Source organism: Diadema antillarum, unplaced genomic scaffold (genome assembly GCF_040938485.1).
Source record: "Diadema antillarum isolate AM-2024a unplaced genomic scaffold, OU_Dant_1.0 seq00000698_RagTag, whole genome shotgun sequence".
Taxonomy (NCBI): Eukaryota; Metazoa; Echinodermata; class Echinoidea; order Diadematoida; family Diadematidae; genus Diadema; species Diadema antillarum.
Window position 1 is genome coordinate 675,291 of NW_027271603.1, and position 22,534 is coordinate 697,824.

Sequence of the window (22,534 nt, forward strand, 5' to 3'; positions counted from 1 at the left end):
GGGGGGGGGGAGGTAAGGAGACTGCTTCCGGACAGCCAGAAAATAAGACTGAACACGTGGAAATTACATTTGATTTACAATTTGAATTTCCATCTTCACAGTTCATTCAACTGAGTGATGTTTAAATGCACTTCATTTCCTTAATCAGAGGGTTGCTACTTATATTGCAACTCAACCTGAGAGTTTGGTTTGCGGCTTTTTCATCAAGCGATAGGGTAATAACCCAACATTCGGGGGATAGCACGATATATACTTTGCCTGTACTCTTTTGTTTATATCCTGTTCTTGGTTCCAAATAGCAAGAGGTAGAGAGAGCCGTACCTTAGAAGCAAAATTTAGAGATCTCGTGAGTTTGTGCATGTGGCTCTCAGTTTCATTGCATTTGTAAAAACATCACACTTTTTTTTGATAAAGTAGAATGGCAACATGTACAATTCTTCACTTTGCACAAATTAAGTTTCAATTGTATTTACATACATAAAATTTTGATTTTAAAGCCACAAACAGAAAGATAGAGTAATTTGCCAGTACTGCACGGGATTCCCAATGTCACTTCTTGGACTGTGTCATTAATTCAGCATGCAATTAACCTAAGCTACTGCTTTGCCAGTTGGGAATGTCTCTCACCTTAAATTTCTTGGTCGGACTGCATGGTGCAACTTCCTCTAGAGAGAACGGCAGGCTGCCACCGCTGATGTCGATTCCCTCGTCGACGGAGGAGCTGAAGAGCACGGAGGATGTAGCCGATCCCTGAGCAGTGTGCAGGTTGGGATTGGGGTGAGGTGAGTTCTCCATGTCACCTGACAGCAGAAAACAGACGTAAGGTTACAACAAAGTCCTTACAGCAGCCAACTAGGATTCTCTCATCACGGTATAATTGATGCATCTCTCAAATGAACTTGAACATTTTACCATTCATTGTACCAGCATAAATGAATCACTTTATATAATCTGTGAAAGTCTATAGAAGTTTTCACATTCCCTTGAATACATGAGAACAGGGGGGTGTTTCATAAAGCTGTTCGTAAAGTTACGAACGACTTACGAGCGACTGGTGATCAGTTCTGATGTGCTATACTTATCAGAATTTCCATAATTCATCACAAGAACTGATCACCAGTCGCTCGTAAGTCGTTCGTAACTTTACGAACAGCTTTATGAAACACCCCCCAGGACTTCATGAATTCATGAGCTTTACAGAGATACAGCAATAAAAGTATATTCGGGGTTTTTTTTTTTTTGCCCTTTTTTTTCAAAGTAGAATGCTTTCATGAAATTTGGAAACATTAAAACCATTGCAACTGGTGTCTGAACAAAAGACATCTAACTCCAGTTAAGGTTACTGACTGATTCTATTCATGAATGGGCAGTTGCACACATACCATTTTTTTTCAACATATAAGGGTATCACACGTGATATCCCTGGTTACCGCAAAAGGGTTGAAGAGATACCATGTATATAGTGAAGTAATAAACGGTAAAACCAGACACATTCGTTACATGGAACTTGCTAAATTGGAGCTGATTGCCTTTCTTGCAGCAAGAACTGTCGCAAATTTCCACTGGCATTCAAACAATACTTTTTTTTCTTTTTTTAATGATTGAACTGTGACTCTTGGCTCCTAACAAAATTTGCATAAGCATTGTGCATGCAAAGATTCACTGTTGTACAGTATACACTCATTTCTGTAACAGCTTGAGATGACCAACTTACTGCTGGAGGAAGCTGGACTGGGCGTGTTTCTCGATGCAATATCCCATGTGAAATGTTGCAGGGTGGAAGGGGATGGGCTGGGGGACACATTCCCATAACCTGAGCTGAGGGAGCTTGCAGGACTCATAGGACCAAGACTAATCACACTGTCACCTGTAAGAGAGAGAGATGGAAAAATGGAACAATTTCAATTCATTGTTTTAGAATATTCAGTAGGCTTCATGACTACTGGAAACTTTCATCACCATTATTGTTTATCAGAAAATCCACTGTGGGACAAACATATTGAATCATGACTAGATGTAATAATGCAGTGCACTAATACAATGAAGGCATCACATTAACATCAAAATACAATGCACTGGAATTATAATGCATCACATCACATTTCAAGGTAGGTGAAATTTGGTTTCTTCTTGATGTAGAGATCTTCATACAGAGGATCAAACCAATCACAACAGCAATTTTACTCACAAAGAGAACACTAGGAGTCAATGCTCATCATCTTCATGTTAATGAGAATAAACTGAAGGGCATGACATCATCACACACTTCTCTCTTCCCTCCTGTCCCCTCCCCTCCCCCAGTAATTATCACTCTCTCCTTCATGCCATCACAAGTGCCTTTGTGCACAGCCTCGTTCCTTTGTTCCACAATTCTCTTGGAACAGAACAACCATCTGACCATCAAGGGGTTAATCTGTCCCAGATTCACAGAGCTGACACCATTCGCCCCTCATCCCTCCCCTCCCTGCCATTCTCTCCTCCCATCTCTCTTTCTTCTGTTTATACCACAATAAAGAAAAGAAGATGTCTGCCATGTGGGTCCATGATTCATTCATCTCTTGCCAGGACCCTGGACATCATCAAGAAGCCTATTTGTGTCTTGGCTTGACCAGACCAATGGTCACTCCACATCCATGCATCAAAAAGTAAGGCCTGTTGAGCGCCTACAGATGACCACAAGCTCAAATTACATCGGCCCTTGGTGTAGTTTGAGAGAGATTTGTCACGCAACTGACCAGCGGCCAGTGTTCCTTTCTCTCTTTCTACCTACCAACCAAACATCTCACAATTTTCCCCAAGCACGTTTTTGTCCCAGTGAGGAAATCAAACATCTTCTTTTAGGTCATCTCAATTCTGTTATTACATCTCAGACACAATTCTCTTCCTCTATAACAGCCATCCTTCCTAATATATCATTTGGCATCTTCCACTTCTGTATATCCCCTCTGGTCACTCTAATATCTCTCCTTCTCTCCCTTATCATCCTTATATATTTCTCTCTTTTAAACTCCTGCTTCTCTGTCCAAGGAAATAAAATTTCTATACCAGGGTACTTCAATTTACATCGTAACTATCAGTGCCTACATTGTCTAGATCCTTCTTCACCCCCATCAATAAAACTTGAGATAAAATTTATGATTGAAATTACATCCAAACTGTGACAGCAAGGACAAATGAATAATCAGAGCAGGGAGATGGAAATATTTCACCTCCATGATCAGAGGTAGCAGTCAAAGATTTAGCAACCACCAATTTGTGGAGAAGAATTCTTTTACACAACTTACAAGCTGAAGTTCAGTATTGGTGGTCAACCATGCCATTCACACACACTAAATAGTGGCATGTTAATTGTGATCCACATGCGAAGATTTTTGTTTTCTTTGCGCCTGTTCAGATGGACAGAAATATATCGCTAAGTGCCCTTTCCAATCAAAATAATTGTTGATGAATCTACCAAAAATGGTGACCCTGGTCCTTGTGTTTGTGCACTGTTGTGATGTGTGTTTCAAATGATGGGATAAAGGAAATCTTGAGATCATTTTTGCTCCAGCATTCACACACTTGCCACGGTGCAAATTATTCACTATTTCTCAAAATATGGTGATAATTCTGAAATAAATACAAGATTTCTTGGCATTTAGATCACAATGCTGATGGCACTTTTCAGTGAGACTTTTATGACCACACTGGTCTAAATCTTCAGATTTGGATCGCAATGCAAATCTCGCGATTTGCATCTCACTTTAAATTCGTATCAGTGTGAATCCCACTCACATGTCCCGAGTGAGAATTGTAGGCATGGTAAACTGACCACTAGAATGAGTAGCCAGGCAACCACAGAAAGGTCAAGGCTAAGAAGGGGGAGGGATTTGAGGATTCTTTATTTTGTGCTTTGCCAACTCCTTCAGACGCTTCCAACTGGAGTCTGAAACTGCACAAATCTGCTGTTTCTCTCTAGATGTAAACAAGATATGGTTTACAGTCACCATCTTGGTTTCCAAATTTAGGAGCAGGTGGCATCATACTGACACAAGCTAGTGGTTCATTTTATTTTTTTTACTAAAAGCTCAAAGTGTAGACCTACTTGAACAAATTACTATTATGAAAAAAAAAAAAAAATCAGTGGAATTAGTTTGGAGAAAGTTACTTCCAATAGCAACATGCATCTTGATGTTGTGAACTACAACACTAGTACAGACCGTATATTATCACTTGACTTTATGTTTAATTGAAAACTTGTGTAACAAAAACTTCAAATCCTTACAAACAAAGTAATAATATTTTAGGGAAGGATAATTCAGAGTGCATGTGTTTACTTTCTACCATAAATCAGCAGCTCTCAACAGATGTTCATTCAAATGTGCTTAAAGGGTGTGTACAGTTCTGGTCGAGGTGTAGATTTATCTTTTAACGTTTTGCGAGATATCCAGAAACCACTCTATGAGATGTCAAAGAGCATGCAGTTCTAAGGGGTATCAAAAGTTTATTCGATGAAAATCGGTTTTGAAATGGTTGAGATATCCAAAAACAAGGTGAAACAAAGAGATCCTAATAAAGTTGTGGCATGTCGCCTTTTATTATTAGCACTTTTTTGGATATCTCAGCCATTTGAAAACCAATTTTCATCAAATAAACATTGAATCCTTCTTAAAATTACATGCTCTTTCATATTTCATAAGAGGCTTTTCATTATCTCACTTAGGATTGTTTAAAACATGAATTCCTACCTAAACCAGTACTGTCAGTCCCTTTAATTTGGAGCATCATAAGGGCTTAACCATGCTGTCCAGATGTATGGTGAATGAAACAAAAATATCCCCTAATCACTGAAGTCTTGGGTATAGGAAAACAGGCAAAAGGCTTTAAAAAGTCAGGCTAGATCAATGGTCATATTCAATTAAGCAATAGCCTGCATGTTGTAAAGGGGTTAAAAAAATAATATTTAAACAAAAATACACACGAAGAAAACGAAATTTGATGCAATCTCACCCCTAAAGGTGTTCAGAGAAATACAGAAACCGCCATGAAGGAGCTTTTCTGTGGGTAACCACATGGAGAACGATATTGATTTCTCAATCTGAGCAGAACCACAGCCTCACTATCCACTCAAAACCTCCTGGGATAGTCTGCTTTTACAGACCTGTTGATGTGCTTCTCACAAGTACATTCAAGTTCAGTTAAAGGCACAAAGGCACTGGCCAATATACCTTGACTTGACAAAAAGTAGAGTTCTCAAGTCTTCTGAAATCTGGCACAAAAAGGTCATCATCATCAGAGGTAAGCTACAATGAGGATACCATGTCTCATTAAACTGCAAAGTATCATGAGAGATTTTCTAACACTGAGAATGTTTGTTTGGTTTCATGTTCCTCTATCCTTTCTATCAGCTGTGACAACAGTGAAATACATGTACCCCTGACTATGAATGGAATTAACCCCCTCCGTGCCAGGAACTTTGGGCAATGTGTACAACGTTATCAAGTTTTCTATGCTAATCAACACTAAAAGCACACAAAGACTTGATGAGAAACACATTAATGGAGAATACCTTTCTTATGCAGTCTAGAGAAAGACTGTACTTCCATATTTTTTTCCTTTTTTTTGGGGGGGGGGGGGAGGGGGCTATTTGAAGCATTATTGGAAGATTTTTTTTTCTGGTTAATTTGCATCTCCTCTGATTATTTCATATCCTAGGGAGTTAGTTTTTTTTTTTTTTTTTTGGCAGTTAGGTCTGCTTTTCTATAAAATTTGTTAAGTGCAAACACAACTATTCATGCAAAGAGGTACCAACTTTGACAATTTAGATACGCCTAATTCTTTTTAAAATTTTATCATTAAATATATATTATCATATATTATTAATAGTACCCTATTAGAAGCCAGTCCCCACACAAGACCACTGCCTACGACCATATTTGACCTCTAACAGCTTCTCTACATACTCTTCACCTACTGCGATCAACTTCCCAAGGTAGCTAGAGTTTTCCATCAAGGCCAAACTACTGCACATAAGAAGTGCCCATATCATTATCAATTCCCTTTTGCCTTTTACTGACCTCAATAACTGATGTGTCTCATAAAGAGCTCTAGTCTTCATCCCAGCTGTTTTGGCTGTTTCTCTTGTTGGATGGCGTTTTGGAGAACCCATGTGTGTGCTGCTACATTTTGATTGCCATCCATAGTTGACAATGCCTAAAATCTTGCTGAAAACTGCATAAATTTATGATAGACTACCAACATAACTTTGTGAATGTTGCACAAGATATTGTGCAGATCTTCCCTGTTAATTAAGTTTTAAGCAGTTAAATCCATCAAGTTGATTCAGTATTTATGGTAAACTATTTCAGACAAGACGTAGGCCTATGTACACAAGGCAAGAGAGTTGCTTGAATGAAGTCAGTCAAATCATGATTTGATGTCAACAGACAAGCCACTTAGAAGGATTACATGACAGCAAGTCAGGTGACAAGGAATAGTGCCATCCAGTCACATGGTGTAATATTTACATTCATTTCCAGATTTATTGTATTGAGCAGATTATTACACATTGGTATGTTTCTTGCTTCTTTGAAGGAAAATTCCAAGTCTCAAAGCAGCATACTGATATGATATTTTTGACGTAATACGGAAGATTATGAATGGATTGTCTTTTGACAACCATAATGAAGAATTGTGTTATCTGTTGACTTGATACAGAAGTTTCTCTGACTTTTTTATAATGGCTTAACTTTCCTAAAGGTGGTAAAAAAATAATTTCATGTCTTTAATATTGAAGAGTTATATGATCTGAATTAGGTTCTCTTCTTTTGAATCACACCACAGGATGTTTCATAACAATGTAATTATCATAACTGAAGTTATAATCATGCCTGCCTTTTATTCTCTCTCAGGCTTCCAAGGACAGATCAATTCCAAATCTGTTATAAAAAGCATTAGAGGCAAGATAAATGTCACCAAGCAAACCTGCGGCTGATAGGGATCTCTTGGAAAAAGAAGGCAGGGGAACAAAGAGGAGAAAACTGTATTGATTGGTACGGAGCTAAATGGAGCTGGATACGGAGAAAGGAACCCCGTGGTAATGAGATGAATGCTTTTGTACTGCTAATCAATGGTTAACCCAACAATAAATAATCAAAGGAGCTTTCTGACCTCAATGGCTTTGAATAAGACAACCTCTGGATCTCGCTCTGCTGGACAACCTTTCTTCATGACTGACTAACTGAGCTCATTCACACCGATACTGAACGTACACAAACAGGGTTCCTCGCTGCCGGCAAAACGCACCCTAGTCATGTGACCAGCAACAGGATTTTACTCATGTATTGATCACTGGAAGTGCTTTCTGAGAAATTCTGGCCCTGCAGGTCTTCAAAATAGCCTCACCATCACAACCTTCTCTCATATTTACATCAGGCTCTTTACTGACCGCAAGAAGCACTGGATCCTTGCATTGATAATAAAGGATTTTTCCTTGAAAATGCACTTTTGTTCTGCTTGGGTGACAACCTTCACTTTTAAAGCTGCACTCTGCACAGTTTGTTTACAAACAAATGTTGTAAGTCTGTGCTGCACAGATGATGGCACGCTGAAAAATGGTATAAGCTGGTAAACTCAGTTTACAGTTCATTCAACACCCTGATGAAAAGACACATTGGTTTAAACCTTACATTGTACATAGGCCTATACTATATACTGTACAAGTATGAAAAACTCATTTCATACTCCTACAAGAGAACTTTGTAGTGGTAGCGGTAGTGGTACACTGTACATGTAGCAGCAGTAGCAATCAAGTTGTAGTGGTACAATAATTGTAGCTGTAGCAACTGTTGATGGTGATTGTGATGAATTAATAACATCATCGGATCGGAGTAACATGATAAAACTCCCTATAAAATATTCCTTCATCAAAAATTGCGCGTCTGTGGCAAGTTCGCACTTGCAGTTTGAGTTGTACCATTAACGCTCAACCCATGTGATGTCTCATGACCCCTGATGCGAGCGTCCTACATTTGCGCATTAGTCACATGACCATGCACCATGGTACCTAGCGGCTATGCATCGTACATCACAAACATGACAAAGCAAGAATATCGGTGCATGCTGCTTGATATAAATCCACAGCTGTGCCCTACGGCTATGAACAATGATACCCAAATATTTCTTCTAGCTTTAATGCTTTATACATACCTCTCATTTTGATCTTACAAACTCACACACATGGCAGATGCATACACACACAAACAATGTAATAAACTCACACATCCTTTCCACATATGTGGACCCGCCCATTATATATGGGATATATAAAGCAATTCTTATTTCTTTAGTGCTACAACACCAAAAAGCTTCTCTTGCTCTCACATGTTACAGCATGTCAACACAGAGTTCACTGAAACCTCAATAACTGCCAGTCATAAAACAATGAACATTTCACCTTATGGCTATTGCATATCACTTTGTTCAGTTTAGATTCGAACGCAGTGTGCTGCATTGTACATGGCTGAAGCTCTGAGTGCTATTAGTAAAATGTGATATCGCTTCAATGAAGACAATTCCTAGGTGAGGAATAACAATCATTAACAAAGCAAGCTCTGTCATGCATGAGGATGATAACCCAGATGGCCCACCACAAATTGACCTCTTGATTAGTTGACAGGTCAATCAATCGGACTGTTTGTTCATCAACAACACACTGATGGCATCAGCCATTAGCATTCCAACATGATCTGTGCGTGCCTAAATGTCTATATGCCCAGTACGTGTATGCATGTGTGTGTGCATCTTTTGTGTGCAATATGGACTGCTACAGCAAGTGGCAGCTTACTTCATATCAATTAACACTGACATTACAAATTTTTGGTCACAATGTACCACACTGGTCAGCAAACATAAAAGTTCTTGCTACTTATTAACATCACTGTAGTTCATCCATGAGCAGACTGTAGGCCTTGGTACATATAGGCCCTACGCAGGAAATTCAATAAGAGATTATATTATGTCTCCCACAAAGAAAGGAATCTGTGGGAGATGAATACATTGGCATCTATTCTGTTTTCCATAATTACACCTTTGTTTCCATTAATTGGTTCGACTGCAACTGTATACAAGTGATTTTCAGTCACACAGGTACCTTGACTTGAAGGGGGAAAAGGGACTCAGTATCACGATACACAGAGCTGAAAATCTTGTTCCATTTTTTTCTCCTGAAATGCTTACATTCTGATAGCCCTAAATTGGATTTAACCCAATTCCATTACAGATTTGGAAGGTCAGCCCAAGGCTGACCCTTCAGACTAGACACCCCCCCCCCCTTTCTAAAAAGGGGGAGGGGGAGGAAAAAGAAAACCAAGAAAACACTACATGGAAGGGCGGGAGATGAAGAAATATTCAGCTCAGCGAATATAAATACAAAACAGAAAGAAACGAAACGAAATTGAAGACACACTTCAGCCAACCGGCTATACCAACCTGAAGAACAAGTTGAACTCACACAAAGTCAATAGCTAGTTGGAGGTATTAGCCTTACATTCAGACACTCGGTGTAAACAGACTTTTCTGTCTTTCTTTGCTCTGTGGTTTTTGCATGCTCCATAACAATGTAAGACATCTCATTGGACACCTTCTTGGGATAAAAAATCAAGGTGTCAAGGGTTGGACTGACATGAGTAGCTTTCTTCTCAACTTTTAATCACTTTGTTGTATATTATTTCATTTTTTTTTTTCTGGGACTAAGTAACAAGTCCATATGTGCAGACATCTCCACATTTCTCCCGCTTTTCTGTCAAGATAGAGAGAATTACACATCAAGAGTGCTGGTAAAAAGTCTTCAGTTCAAACATTCCTGCCGGCAGCAGCTGGTAGTCTGTAGGCCTATATCCCTTCAAAATTTACAAATGCTTGAAGTAGTTTTTAACATTTTGCTAAAGGTTATCAAAAGAAAATGATTGGTAGGTTCCTCAGAGAATTGCCTCCACATTTCACTTGGAACATGGATACCTCTGTGATAAAACAAACCACACAGGATGTTGGTATGTAAGCAGCGCAATTTGACTTTAGGAGAGCCCTACGATGCTGCGATGATAGCTTTGAAACTCTGTGTGGGGAAAATAGGCCTAACATGTGGGCTGGAGTCATGAGCTTCCTGAACGATGTAAAAAGGCTGGTGACAAATGGTAAAACAGGCAGAAACATCTGCATAAAAGGGCAAAAGTGAGAAGAAACTTGGCAATGACTGGCAAGAGACAACAAGCCCACGATGCAATCACACCTTTGCCCAGCAGCACGAAGCCTTCACTGCTGTATCACTTTCCTGCAGCTTGTCTGGCTGCTGTATCATAGAACTCCACCAGCCAAGAGGAAAACGGAAAGGGAATGAACAGATGGGACAGGCATGGCAACATGGCATTCTCTGCCAACAACACTGTATACACCAAGCACACTATCAGGGACACACCTTTATCATTCCAGCCCCACTCAGGTTCAAGTACATTTCTTGCACTTTCAGTAAAGCACTATATCGTTTTGTAGAAGACTCATTTGCACGGATATAGTTCATTCTAAAAATAACTTGTCCCCGCAATTAGACAATTAGACATAATGTGACTAAAACTGTTCATGTACCAAAATTTACACAAATTCTCACAGGTATGATTGGTGAGTGCAATGTCTTCTATGTAAACCTCACTATCATACCCATTTTCAAAGTACAAAATTCCTCTTCCAGGACACACCATGGATCGGTTGTTTGAGCAATGTTTAGTTTGTTAGTTTTTGTTTGTTTGTTTTTTGTTTGTTTGTTTTATTACTTTTCTTTGGTAGTTTGGTAGTTTTTTGTTTTTGTTTTTGACTTTGATCAAATACTTACACCAAGACAATGGATAGTCTTTTCTCACTCACGGCTTAGCCTAACACAAGTAGGGATGAGTTGGTATAAAAAAAAAAAAAACACACACAAAAAAAAAAACACCACATACACTTGGGTTAGAATTGAGGGTCTGTAACTGAGACTGTGGCTTACTCTAGTGCAAACAATTCTTGACCAGACTATCAAGCTGAACTTGGTGAGTTGCTTTACTACTGGACAGCTTAGAAAGCTGACCTCTTCCTGCTTCCTTGAAGGTGACCCCATAAAAGGAATAAGCCACAAGAAGATGTCAACCAACAAACTTGCCTGCCAGCAAACAGAGAGCATTCTGGGTCAGATGCAAACAGCTGATCCTGACCTTGCCAAATCCTTGTAGAAAGCAGTGAACAACACCGACAAATTTTGGCTCTCACAACCGAGGCATATGCCTGCCTGTGTAGAGCTTCACTACTCGGTCATCGTAGCCAACTTGTAAAGACACAAGCATTGCAGAAATATCCCCAAAATCTCTTGAATCAAGCACACTTTTAAGCAAGACAACTTTACCATATAACTACCAGTTGTTTTGCTATTAATGCACCAGTTTTACTGATACTTACAATTTTGCAATATCACCTGACAGAATTGTAAGACCTTTGTCACTGCTGGACAGTTTCAGTGACAGCTTACAGGGGAATTAATCTGAAAACCACTTGACTTTAAAAGTAAATATGCACAGATAAATTCTGCAAGCATTTACATTTCTGGTTTCCTGGTGTCTGGCACCGCTCAGATAGCTTTAGCTGCCCAAGGGTGTGTTCAGCAAATCATCATTATCACAATTATTTCAAATGATCTGTTTTCAAGAAGCAGTATCCTTAGAAAAAGAATATAAACATACAGTGGTTTGTTCATCTCCTTTGTTATACTCACAATTAGAAGAGAGGACAAACACAATAAAAGGGTCAATAGCCTAGTCTCAAAATAAATGCATAGGGCAGAGATGACACAAATTGCTTTTTTTTTTCACACAAGGCCTTCTCATTAACCGACACTGATTATAATGACAGATCAGCATTATAGTCCTATCGAGAGTTATTGATTTCCCTGTCCAAGGGTTTTTATGGATTTCCTGAGGATGGGCTTTACCGCTGGTCAAGACGTGTTTGAGGTCAATATTAGCAAGGCCAAAGACTGTTTGAATGGTCTCTATATGATCAGAAGACAATCTCTCAGATTCAAAATGTCTGAATGTGAAAAGTACTGCTTTTGTTGTGTTTTGTTTGTCTGTGGGTTTTTGTTTTTGTTTTTGTTTTGGGGGGGGGGGGGGAGCGGTAAAAAGAGGTTTGCCAACTTGCCTTGTCATTTATAATCCCCTTTGATTTTTTGCAGTCAAAATTCATTGTTTATTTGAGAATAAAATGAGTCAGGAGTGTGAGTTTATCTGGAACATTTTCAATGAGGCAGACATCATGACATATAAAAAGATCATTTTGTAATGCCTCATCTCTAGATAATAATTCTTCTGTAGGGAGACTAAATTACAGTGTATTTTCCTGCCTCAATATGCCATATACTGTACATTGTACATTAAATGAGCTTGTGAGGGCAATCTGATACCAATCTGCAGCTTTAGATGAACTTTGGTTTGCCAACTTTGAATATTGAGAAAGTGGATATAAAAGAGGATGCCTATTACAAAAAAAAAAATATAAAAATATATAGGCCTACTGCTTGCACCACATCGCACGCCTATGAACACATACCTGCGGAGTATATAAAATTGGGAAATTATAGGCCCTAAATCTATCCATGCTATACAGTATATTCAATGAACAAGAAAGCCACAAAAGGACTTACTTTCCCTGCTTTCAATTGACAGTTAAGGGACAAGTTCACCTTCATAAACATATGGATTGAGAAAATGCAACAATATTAGTAGAACACATCAGTGAAAGTTTGAGAAAAATTGGACAATCGATGCAAAAGTTATGAATTTTTTAAATTTTTGTGTTGGAACCGCTGGATGAGGAGACTACTACAGCTTGTGAGTCATATGCGTACAACAGTATAAAGAAAATGTAAAAGAAAATTCAACATATTTTCACTTTTTTCGCATAATAAAAGAGCACTTGACTTGCCTCTTTCTAAAGGCAGGGGGAGTAATATTACCCATAACATTTGTCGGTAACGAGTCAGGGGAATGTGTACTTTTTTCAAAAGATGGAATTTTGTGAAATTCTCTTTATATTTTCCTTATATTGTTGTACGCATGTGACATCTAAGTTATTCATACACTGCAGTAATCTTCTCATCCAGCGGGTACTGTACAAAAACTTCAAAAATTCATAACTTTTGAACGGATTGTCTGATTTTCCTCAAACTTTCAATGATGTGTTCTACTAATATTGCTACATTCTCTCAATCCTTATGTTTATGAAGGTGAACTTGTCCTTTAATATCAGTCATTGGACTATCAAGTCTGTGTCTTTTCAAAGTAGACACACAGTGACAGTTTCATGGACTTTGCACTGCTTCAATTTGTCATTTCCTGTGGTAGCCATACAGCCATACACAGTAAACAAATTTTCAGACAATCTACTTCAGCATATACTGCCCTCTTTGTTGCAAGGTTCTCTCTGGGGAGACACATTTATTGTCTAGTTTATACTGCCATCAAACAATAATGATAGTAATTTGGGGGATTACACACATACACACGCAAAATACAATGACTACATCCTTGGTAATGGAACAGATATGGCTGACTTAAATCCTGTGGATATAGACAACTGGAAGTTCTTCCATTGGCATGTTTTTGTTTTGTTTCTTTGCTGTGGCTGAATGTAATTGACATGTTATCAATACTCTCTTTGTTGTTATTTTTGTATTTTTGCTCAACATGTAATACACTGTGCAAGTCAAAATTTTATGGAGGTTATAGGAGAGATATTAAACCACATCAACTTCTGTTTACTCAGTCAGCAACTGATGTTGACAGATTTCAGTTTCCATGATCAATTGGGTTCACACGACAACCAAGACAAAAAAGAAAAGAAAAAGAAAAAGAAAAAAAAGAGCTGTAGTGGTTTGATGATGCCATGTGCAGACAGTCACGTTCCTTCTATTGTTCGAGGCCGAGATAAGCCAGATTAGATATTGATTGTACCCTCTGAGCAAGTTTGCATGCACAGGGTTCCATACGTATGCACGCCACTAATTAGTGAATGTGTGGTAGGGACACCTCTACTGATGGCACTGCTGAGAAAAGTTTAATGAGAAATATCAATTAAGGTTTGCTAAATAAAAGTCTTTAAGCATTACTTCAATGGGGAGGAATTGTACAATGGTTGTACATAGTAAGGCTCTTTGTTCATAGATACTTCCACAAATCGCATACAATCTACAAACTACAAAAGATGCACTTCTTTGAACGACTGAGCACTCTATTCACAAGCACTTTTTAAGTTACCTGTGTATTCATACAAATGTACACAAGTTTCTTTAAATGCAGGATATAACGATTCTCATATGCATAACAGTGTACTTCTTTACAGTACTATGTACATATTTGGCAAACTCAAATTTCAAAAGAAACTGTCCATAACAACATGTAGCTCTTAAGCCGACCAACACTGCTATATCTTCTTTTTTTTTTAAACCATGATAATTTCATTCACAAAATACTAAAATTCAGATACACTCTAAATTCTCTAGCAAAAAAGAAAAAAAAAAAGAAAAAAAAGTTGAAGACCCCGGACGTGTGGGAGAGAAGGGTGCCCAGTTGAATCAATCTGTGGTTCATTTGAAAACTACGACTAAAGCAAGCCTGCTGGAATAGAATTGCTCTTTAGCAAATAATCCATGTGCATCGAGGTGTACTCCCATCAGTAACTTTCAACTCCAGTCAAGATTGGCTGGGTGTGTACCTACTAAACTTGTGTACATGGAGATCAGTGATAAAGTTGTTCATAATATGCTACCGGATTTCCAAATATATCCAAGTTGGGCCAGCTTCCCATTGCATGATCTCCCCATGCTATCATTTGAACATCAGGTCTTTAATACGAACTGCAAGACAAGCCCACGCCATGAACAAGTATACAATTTTTCTGTGATAAGGCAGCTGTTGTTTACCTCTCCCCACACCTGTACCCCCACCCCTACCATATCAGTATGTCATGGCATCAGTCTTACTCTTAGGGTAGGGAGGTCCAGTCGTTTCAATGGTTAGACCAAGTAAAGATGGTCTTCCCTTTGATTGGTGCATGGATGTATCAAATTGTCCCAAGATTACTGATCGGTGAAATAAAAAAAATACCCCACAGCCTGGACGCGAGGCTAGTCTCTCTCCCTTCGTACTGATTGATTCCTATTTGCATACAATCATCCAGCTAGAGCCAAGCGGTTCATCAGCTTTCAGTTCTTTTCTAACACTAGGTATCGGTACCTGAACCCTTGCTCGCTTGACACAGGCGGTCAAGATGAAACAGATTTGTCTGTCTGGATAGCCTAGTTCACAGTTACAGTTGCCTTGAATGACCCGACGCATTCAACTTTAGAATCACGGATGGGTTATAATCAATGCATATATCTCAGCTATCAAAACCAATAAAGTTATTCCAAATACGAGTAGCCTCTCGCTGGTGTTGACGAAAATGCATGTCTGCAATGCTGCATGAGTCATGAGAAGAGTATGTATGCTTTATCAAGGTTACACTCAGTTCATCAGAGAGAAAAATAAAGCACTGGGGATTTTTTTTTTTCTGTTCATGACTCTTACTATCCTTATGTGCTTTCAAGTACAGAAACTGTTTTGAAATAGACAAATTTCAATCACTACTTGTGACGTATGCGTATCTTGGATTAGATCAAAAGCTTTCTTACACAGGATTCTTTAATGTAGAGAATCAACCAGCCAAATGTTTATCACCTGACAGGCTAAAACAATACGTTAATAAAGAAGAAAGGGAAAACACTCATAATCAGAGAAATATTTTAGTCTGAAACTGTGCTGCCCTAACAACAGGACTTCACAGTTTAGAACCAACCTCTGACAGTAATCTGTTGAAGTGCTTCCCTCAGCATGGAATCCCGTAATTCCTGTCAAGTTCTGGCAGCAGGTGGCCCATTTTTCCAATCAAAGTTCATTGCCCAATTCAACAAATCCTTTGCTTATTTGTCACCCAGAGCAGGACAGATTGTACCACTACTTGAGCACTGACTGGCCAAGCAGTATTTGCTCACTGTCAGAGTAGAGTTATCGTGCACTCTGCTCCTTACCAACACGTATGAGGAAAAACAAACGAAAGAGAGCAAATATTGTGCTTGAAGGAAGCAAGAGACTTAAAGGGACTGACATTTTTATCAGCAAGTCTCTCGAAGTTATGAGCAAGAATATTGTGGATTTTCTACAGCCAGGCAATATGCCTCAGATTTCAGAGTACACACTGTAGGGCTTGATTGCCTGTGACTGTGACTTCAAGCTGATTATGACAACATGCTGCAGTGTTCAGCATTTGTTTACCCCATGAAAACGGTCCCCGTCCACTACATTTTGCCAAGTTATTGTCCTAATACTACAGTTTCTCAACACCTCTTCTGATGGTTTTTGAGGTGCACTTAAATAATATCAAGGGGCTCTTAAAAGTTTAATACCAGAACTTTAGCCTTGACCCAAAGCTGTCAAGGCTCAGCGCTATCTTCATTGTGATACTGATAGCACTTGAATGGGGAAACCACGCACTTCCTGGCAAGCTTTTGTGTCATGTGTGCTTGATTTAAACAAACAGAGATCAGGAAAATGAAGATGCCTTGTGTACCAACCAATATGTGAGGGAGTAGTGTGTTGTTTTTCAGCAGGCACAGTGCATACATACCGGTACTTATGTCTTGGCAGACAGGAATCATTTATAGTATCTGCTCACTTTCATCATGCCAGATGAAATGTTTCAAAGTGAATTTTTGAAATCATTGGAGAGGATTGCAATCAACAATAAACCTAAATTTTGCCACACAAGCCTTTTATGTGTGAGATATGTTTTTGAAAATTTAGGAGGCAAAATATTCACTACTGGGTTCACATTATCAATTAAGTTTTGTGAATTGTTTTATGTTCCTTTCATACACACTTCCACTCAAAGTTCATTGTCAAGATTCACCGCCTTAGCCATGTCAATATGTTCAGCATCACATTCACAGGCCAGAGGAACACCTGATATAGAAAATGTGTCAAGAACATGTCCCTTTCATTTGTAGTATTTATATTTCTCATCTCAAATCATCATTAGCCTTTCATGTTTCAGCCATGATTATCACAACTCTCGTCATCACTATGGATTCACTAGCATCATTATAAGAGAACAAGGGTCTAAAATGCAGACTATCACACCCAACTCATCCTGAAGTTCATGGTCTCCATGTTCTCCCAACTCACCAACACCATCATCAGCGTCATCATTCCTCCTACTCACCTGATGGGTTTCTCTCTCGGTGGACAAGGGGACTTCCTGTTCCACACAGACTCGTCAAGACCATGGCTGCCATGACGTCATCCATTGGGGGCTCTGTCTCTTGCACCTTCTGTGATTTGGCACTGTGGACAGGAAAGAAGATGATCACCCACTTAGTAAATCTAAAGGTCTTGTCTGATCCACCCTGTCATTGACCTTTCCTAGCTCTTTCTCTCTCTCTCTCTCTCACACACACACACACACACACACACACACACAGACAAATGTATGAACCATTGAGATGTGTCTATCAATTACAGGGTACCATATTTGTGGGTAAACTCAGCCCCTACATGATACCATTTACAACTTACAAGGGGCCTAAGTTTACCCCTTTAAGACCACGTTTACTCACAAATATTGTACTAGGTAGGCCTACGGTATTAAGCCCTGAAGTCTTAAATTTAAAAAACAAAAATGCCCAAAAGATCTCCATTCTCTAGATCTGTAGAATTATCACACACACACATATTTCCTCACTTCTGAAAAACACTGCCATATAAGCCCAGATCCTCACACTTAATATAAATATTCTCTATTTCAGGATTCCAGTGCTCCATATCATGACATTACTGAAGCCACAAACAGACCTAAATTTACTACGGTAGTAGGCATTCTCTCAGTGGTATAGGCCCTTATCAAGAATACACCGTAATTCTCAACTCAGTTAACGCAATCAGCGAAGGGCGATTCTGATATCAAACCTTAAACTTTTGCTATATGGATACCAATCAATATCTACATTGTTGCATTACATTCCTCCATTTCTTAACTGTTTGTCGTCATAACCGGGCTTCGCCAACTGGCCAAAGATCGCAAATACTGTACTAGTAAACTCTTTGTTTGCTTTCTCCGGACGGAATCAACAGAATACTACGTATCGACATGGAGAGACTCTAAAATTGCGACATCAAAGACAGGAAAATTGCGTGCTTACTGCCCAGATCAAATAGCGCACATAATTCACGAAGAGACCGCCTTGTTGTTGCGACTTGTTTGAGCCACGAGTCGGCCGCTGCTTGCTGCGTAATCGCGCTATGAAATCAATGCGCGCGCAATAGCAAGCACTTCGTCATACCAGGGAGGTGAGAGGAAAAAAATTCTCACAAAGGTAAACAAAGACCACGTGGTGGGGAAAACACACGTAGACCATTTGGGGCGCAGTCACTTCATCGATTCAACTCATAAACAACCCACATTACGGAACACTACGCAGAGTTTTTCTCGTGAGGGTGTTTGTGTATGTATAATGGTTGTATGTGTGATTTCGATCTCGAGACAGTGAGTTTCCCGAGAGGGAGAAAAACAAAATCATGGTCGCTGCGGCCACATCTCGCCTCTCGAGTCTCGGTATCTTACGACCAGTGTATTCATAACAATCTTCGCTTTGTTTTGTACATCACAAGCAAATCACAACAATTTGTTTCTTTTTTAAGATACTTTCCTATATTGTCTGCAAAACTAAGGTGCGATGAAAAGATCGTTGGATATTCCATGTCAGGTCAGGGCCAAGTGTATCTATGGCCGTAATGTAAGGCAATACAGATGACGGCGATCGTAAACAGTTATTATTTTGCTTAATAAGTATACTGAGTATTATAACATCGTACTGCCGTTGGCAATTAGCAATTATTACTCATAGATTCATTAAATTCTTTTAACACATCACGAGGGAGACCTTTAAGAGGAATAAAAGCGAAACATGATTTTATACCAAATGATAATGTCGATCAATCCATTGTAAGGTCAGATCAAGACAAGCTAATTTTGGGCTGCCAACTTGGATTGACTTTTATGTTCAAAGTTATTCATAGGCAATGCATTGCATTCGTTGTTTTTGTTATCACATCTTATCCGCTAGCGCTTCGCCAGCTACTCGTAAAGGCCACAAGCAAGAAAACAACCTTGCCCCTTTGTACTTCAAAGCAAAATACACCCCTATAGCATGACCGACTTGCTGAGTTATAAAGCGCCAAGATGAGCATGTTTGACACATACACACACACACACACACACACACACACACACAGAAGAAAAAAAAAACCGGGTGAATTGGCGATGATTAGTGTGTGTGAGGAACATTCCTAAAGGAACTTTGCCGGTTGGCACGAAGCCAGCGATTAATCAAACTGCGACATCTCCAGATTCGGCCTGTTCTCAAATTCTTTTCATTTTGACTGGCTCCTTTGCCTCATTGCAAACACCCCAAAAATCCGCTCCTGGCCATATTAACGAGACGAAACAACATCAATAGCAAAATGGTTCCAAGCGAATAACGTTTCACAAACATACAGTGGTGAAATTCTAATCCCATTAAGACATTCATCTCGAATTTCAGTAGGCATTTCATTGCAAGCCGAGAGTGAAAATCTCACAGCACATTTATATTTTGATGTGCGCATTTTGCCGGCCGGCCAGCCGGCCGGTGATTTCCAACAAGCAGATTTCGCAATCGTCTTCGTTTGTTGTTGTCGGACCCAATAGTTTAGCCTACGCCGAACCATGGAGCTACTAGCTCCATGGCCGAACAGAGGGCTGAGGGACAAACAATGCCCGTTTGCTGGCGACTTTGTCCATTTCCCGACTTTGGAATGAGGTTAGTGATGACACAGTCAAATTTCTATTTCTATACGATAATGAAGCTGTCAAGTTCTCCGACAAGAAACGTCTTAAACATTTCGACTCCAGGAAGTTCACGTCTCCTTTGAAAGAAATACGCTCAATAATACAATTGACATTTTGCACGTTATTACCAACAATGGCAGGTCTATTGCAGTTTTAAGACGTTGATGATAACTATTAACATCTAAATCAGTGCTTCCACATCCCTCTATCATTGTGTGCTCGTGTAAACTGAGCAGAAGGCTAAACAAATGGAGCTACAACGGCTCCATGTTAAAACCATAAAACAACCCTAAACAGCCATACAAAATGAGACTGTTATACTATTTATTATGTTCACTTGCTTGAAACCAATGCCAAGCTAATAATGAAGGACTGAGATGGGTGTGATGTTGTCATCGGCCAGGAAACGGCCAGTTGCTTGCCAAACTCGCCCTGTTTTACGCTTTCTTTTTCATTACCGTGCCTTCCTTCCCTCATTCAGCCATGCATTTAAATGTTTTCTTTCTCCTTAAACCACTGTACTTTCACGCAATCAAGCATGCCCGAAGATAACATGCACATACGATGTATTCCGTAACTCCTCCTCTGCCTTCCCTACCTCTCCCTTCCTTTCTTGTCAATATTGTTTACGATCTATGAATGAGGGGGCCCGCGACAGGGAGCACAGACTGTACATGTTTATCTTTTGCGGTGCACCAGTAGCACGCTTCTTGGATTCATAGCAAGTTGAGCGCTTCGGTTATGGTTAAAATATGAATGGCGTGGCCTCAGTAATCTGTTCAGCAGGTGAACTGCAGGATTCAAATAGATAAAAAATTCCCTGAAACATAATACTACAAATCATGCATCACAAGCTATAAAATGCGTTGCAGTTAATTCAGATGTGGAACAGCATGTAAATTGGTTGTATTTGAAGTGATGACCCTTCTCATTTAATGTTCGTTTGTTTATGACGGTAGTTTAAACTTTACATGGATTGAACTGAACAAACGATACATAGATCTATATAAACGACGCTCACACACCTGTAAATTTAAAATTTACACAGCTTTAGAAGTACAGTGTTGTATTGACAGGAATCTCGACTGTTCAAGGTAAATCTTACACGCTCGAGTCTATGATTCAATAACTAAATATTTCCAAAGCCGCATCTTGCATCTCCGCATACTCAAAACGGAGACTGGCACATAGTAAACTTTCATCTCACAGATTTCATAGATGTAATTTAAGTTTTACCCTCCTATAAGTTTTATATCGACATTGCATTGCCTAGCAGCTAGTGTCTAGTCTATACTACTTGCTTCGAGCAAATTTGAATGTGAGTTCTAAATTAGAGAAAGAGATAGAGATATTTCATCATCACCACGTTCTGACGAAAAGGAGGTAAATATCATAAACTTTAGTCTATATGTAAATTTACGTATAAATTTATTCCAAAAATAAATTACCTTGGAACTTCAATGTTTGTGGAAACGGGTCTTTTCTTAGCTTCTGAAGACATGTCGACGAGCTTGCTGAAGTCGGTTCCTTGCTCCATACTCCTGGGCAACTTTCTGCTTTCCAGGAGCCGGACATCCTCGATCTTGTGCTTGAAAATGGTCTCGGCCACGTCTAAGGTTTTGAGCAGAACTTCATTGGTCTGCTTCAGATGCTTCTGTACGATGGCCCGGACCTCTCGGCCACTCACCGTGACGAAGACCGGCTGGTTGAATTTCAGGTGTGTCGACGACATGGAGCGAAACCCCGGCCCAATGATGCTGTCTGAAGTGCAGTTGTGAATGCCGTCTTCGAAGGCGACCTCGACCAGAGGCAGAGTTTCGCCTGCCCGGGGAGACTTCATGTTTCGAATTATTCCGGGATAGTAATGTCCGTCCGGTCTCATGGCACCAACACGGGTACCGATAATGGAACGCTTTGAATTTCGCTTCGCGTGCATCTTGTTTTCCAAAATCAAACTTTACACCGTTAACAAACTGTGTTTTGAAAGGTAATTAGACGGTGCTATCCCACTGACATGGACGTCGAAAATACCCGTCTTTCTCTCTAACTACATGCATTCAAGTCTCTGGTGCTCTTCTTCCAACGCGAACTTATTTCTTTACTAACAGCGAGAAGCATGGCCTGTCTTCAAAACATGCGGTAATATGTTTTGATCCCTCAATGAGATAGTGGGCGTGGTCTTATACGCTTGGTTAGTAAGTCCTACCGCGGAGATAATACTCCTGTTCCGATTGGTTGATGATGACGCACCCCTCATTTGATTGGTTGAGGTTTTTGATTGGCAAATCTCGCACTCACGGACTCGCCAGGGTATTTGTTTACAATGAGTCTCTGCCAACCCTTCTCTTTCTCCCTCTCTCTCTCTCCCTGTCCATTCTGTGAGTGAGCCACAGTGTGTATGTATGTGCTTGATAGCTTATCCACCATGCGTGGAGATTCACATTCATTGCATGGCTGTATTGCTCCTGCGGTACTTATGCTATAATACAATTTGTCTTCTTCGCAAGCATAACAATAAACATTAGTTCTTTCTCCGTATTCCTCTTATTACTTT

General features: G+C 39.6%; 1 protein-coding gene across 1 annotated transcript in view; it reads right to left on the reverse strand.

Annotated features, from left to right (window-relative positions):
* LOC139737674 (zinc finger protein 704-like) overlaps positions 1-22,144 on the reverse strand; it is a 56,852-nt gene extending 34,708 nt beyond the window's left edge. The window contains exons 1-4 of the mRNA XM_071648356.1: positions 21,429-22,144; positions 17,317-17,438; positions 1,715-1,867; positions 628-800 (exon numbers count right to left, since the gene is read on the reverse strand). Of these exons, the coding sequence (XP_071504457.1) occupies positions 628-800; positions 1,715-1,867; positions 17,317-17,438; positions 21,429-21,916 (936 nt within the window). The 5' untranslated portion in view covers positions 21,917-22,144. The remainder of the gene's footprint in view (positions 1-627; positions 801-1,714; positions 1,868-17,316; positions 17,439-21,428) is intronic.
* Between the last annotated feature and the right edge of the window lie 390 nt (positions 22,145-22,534).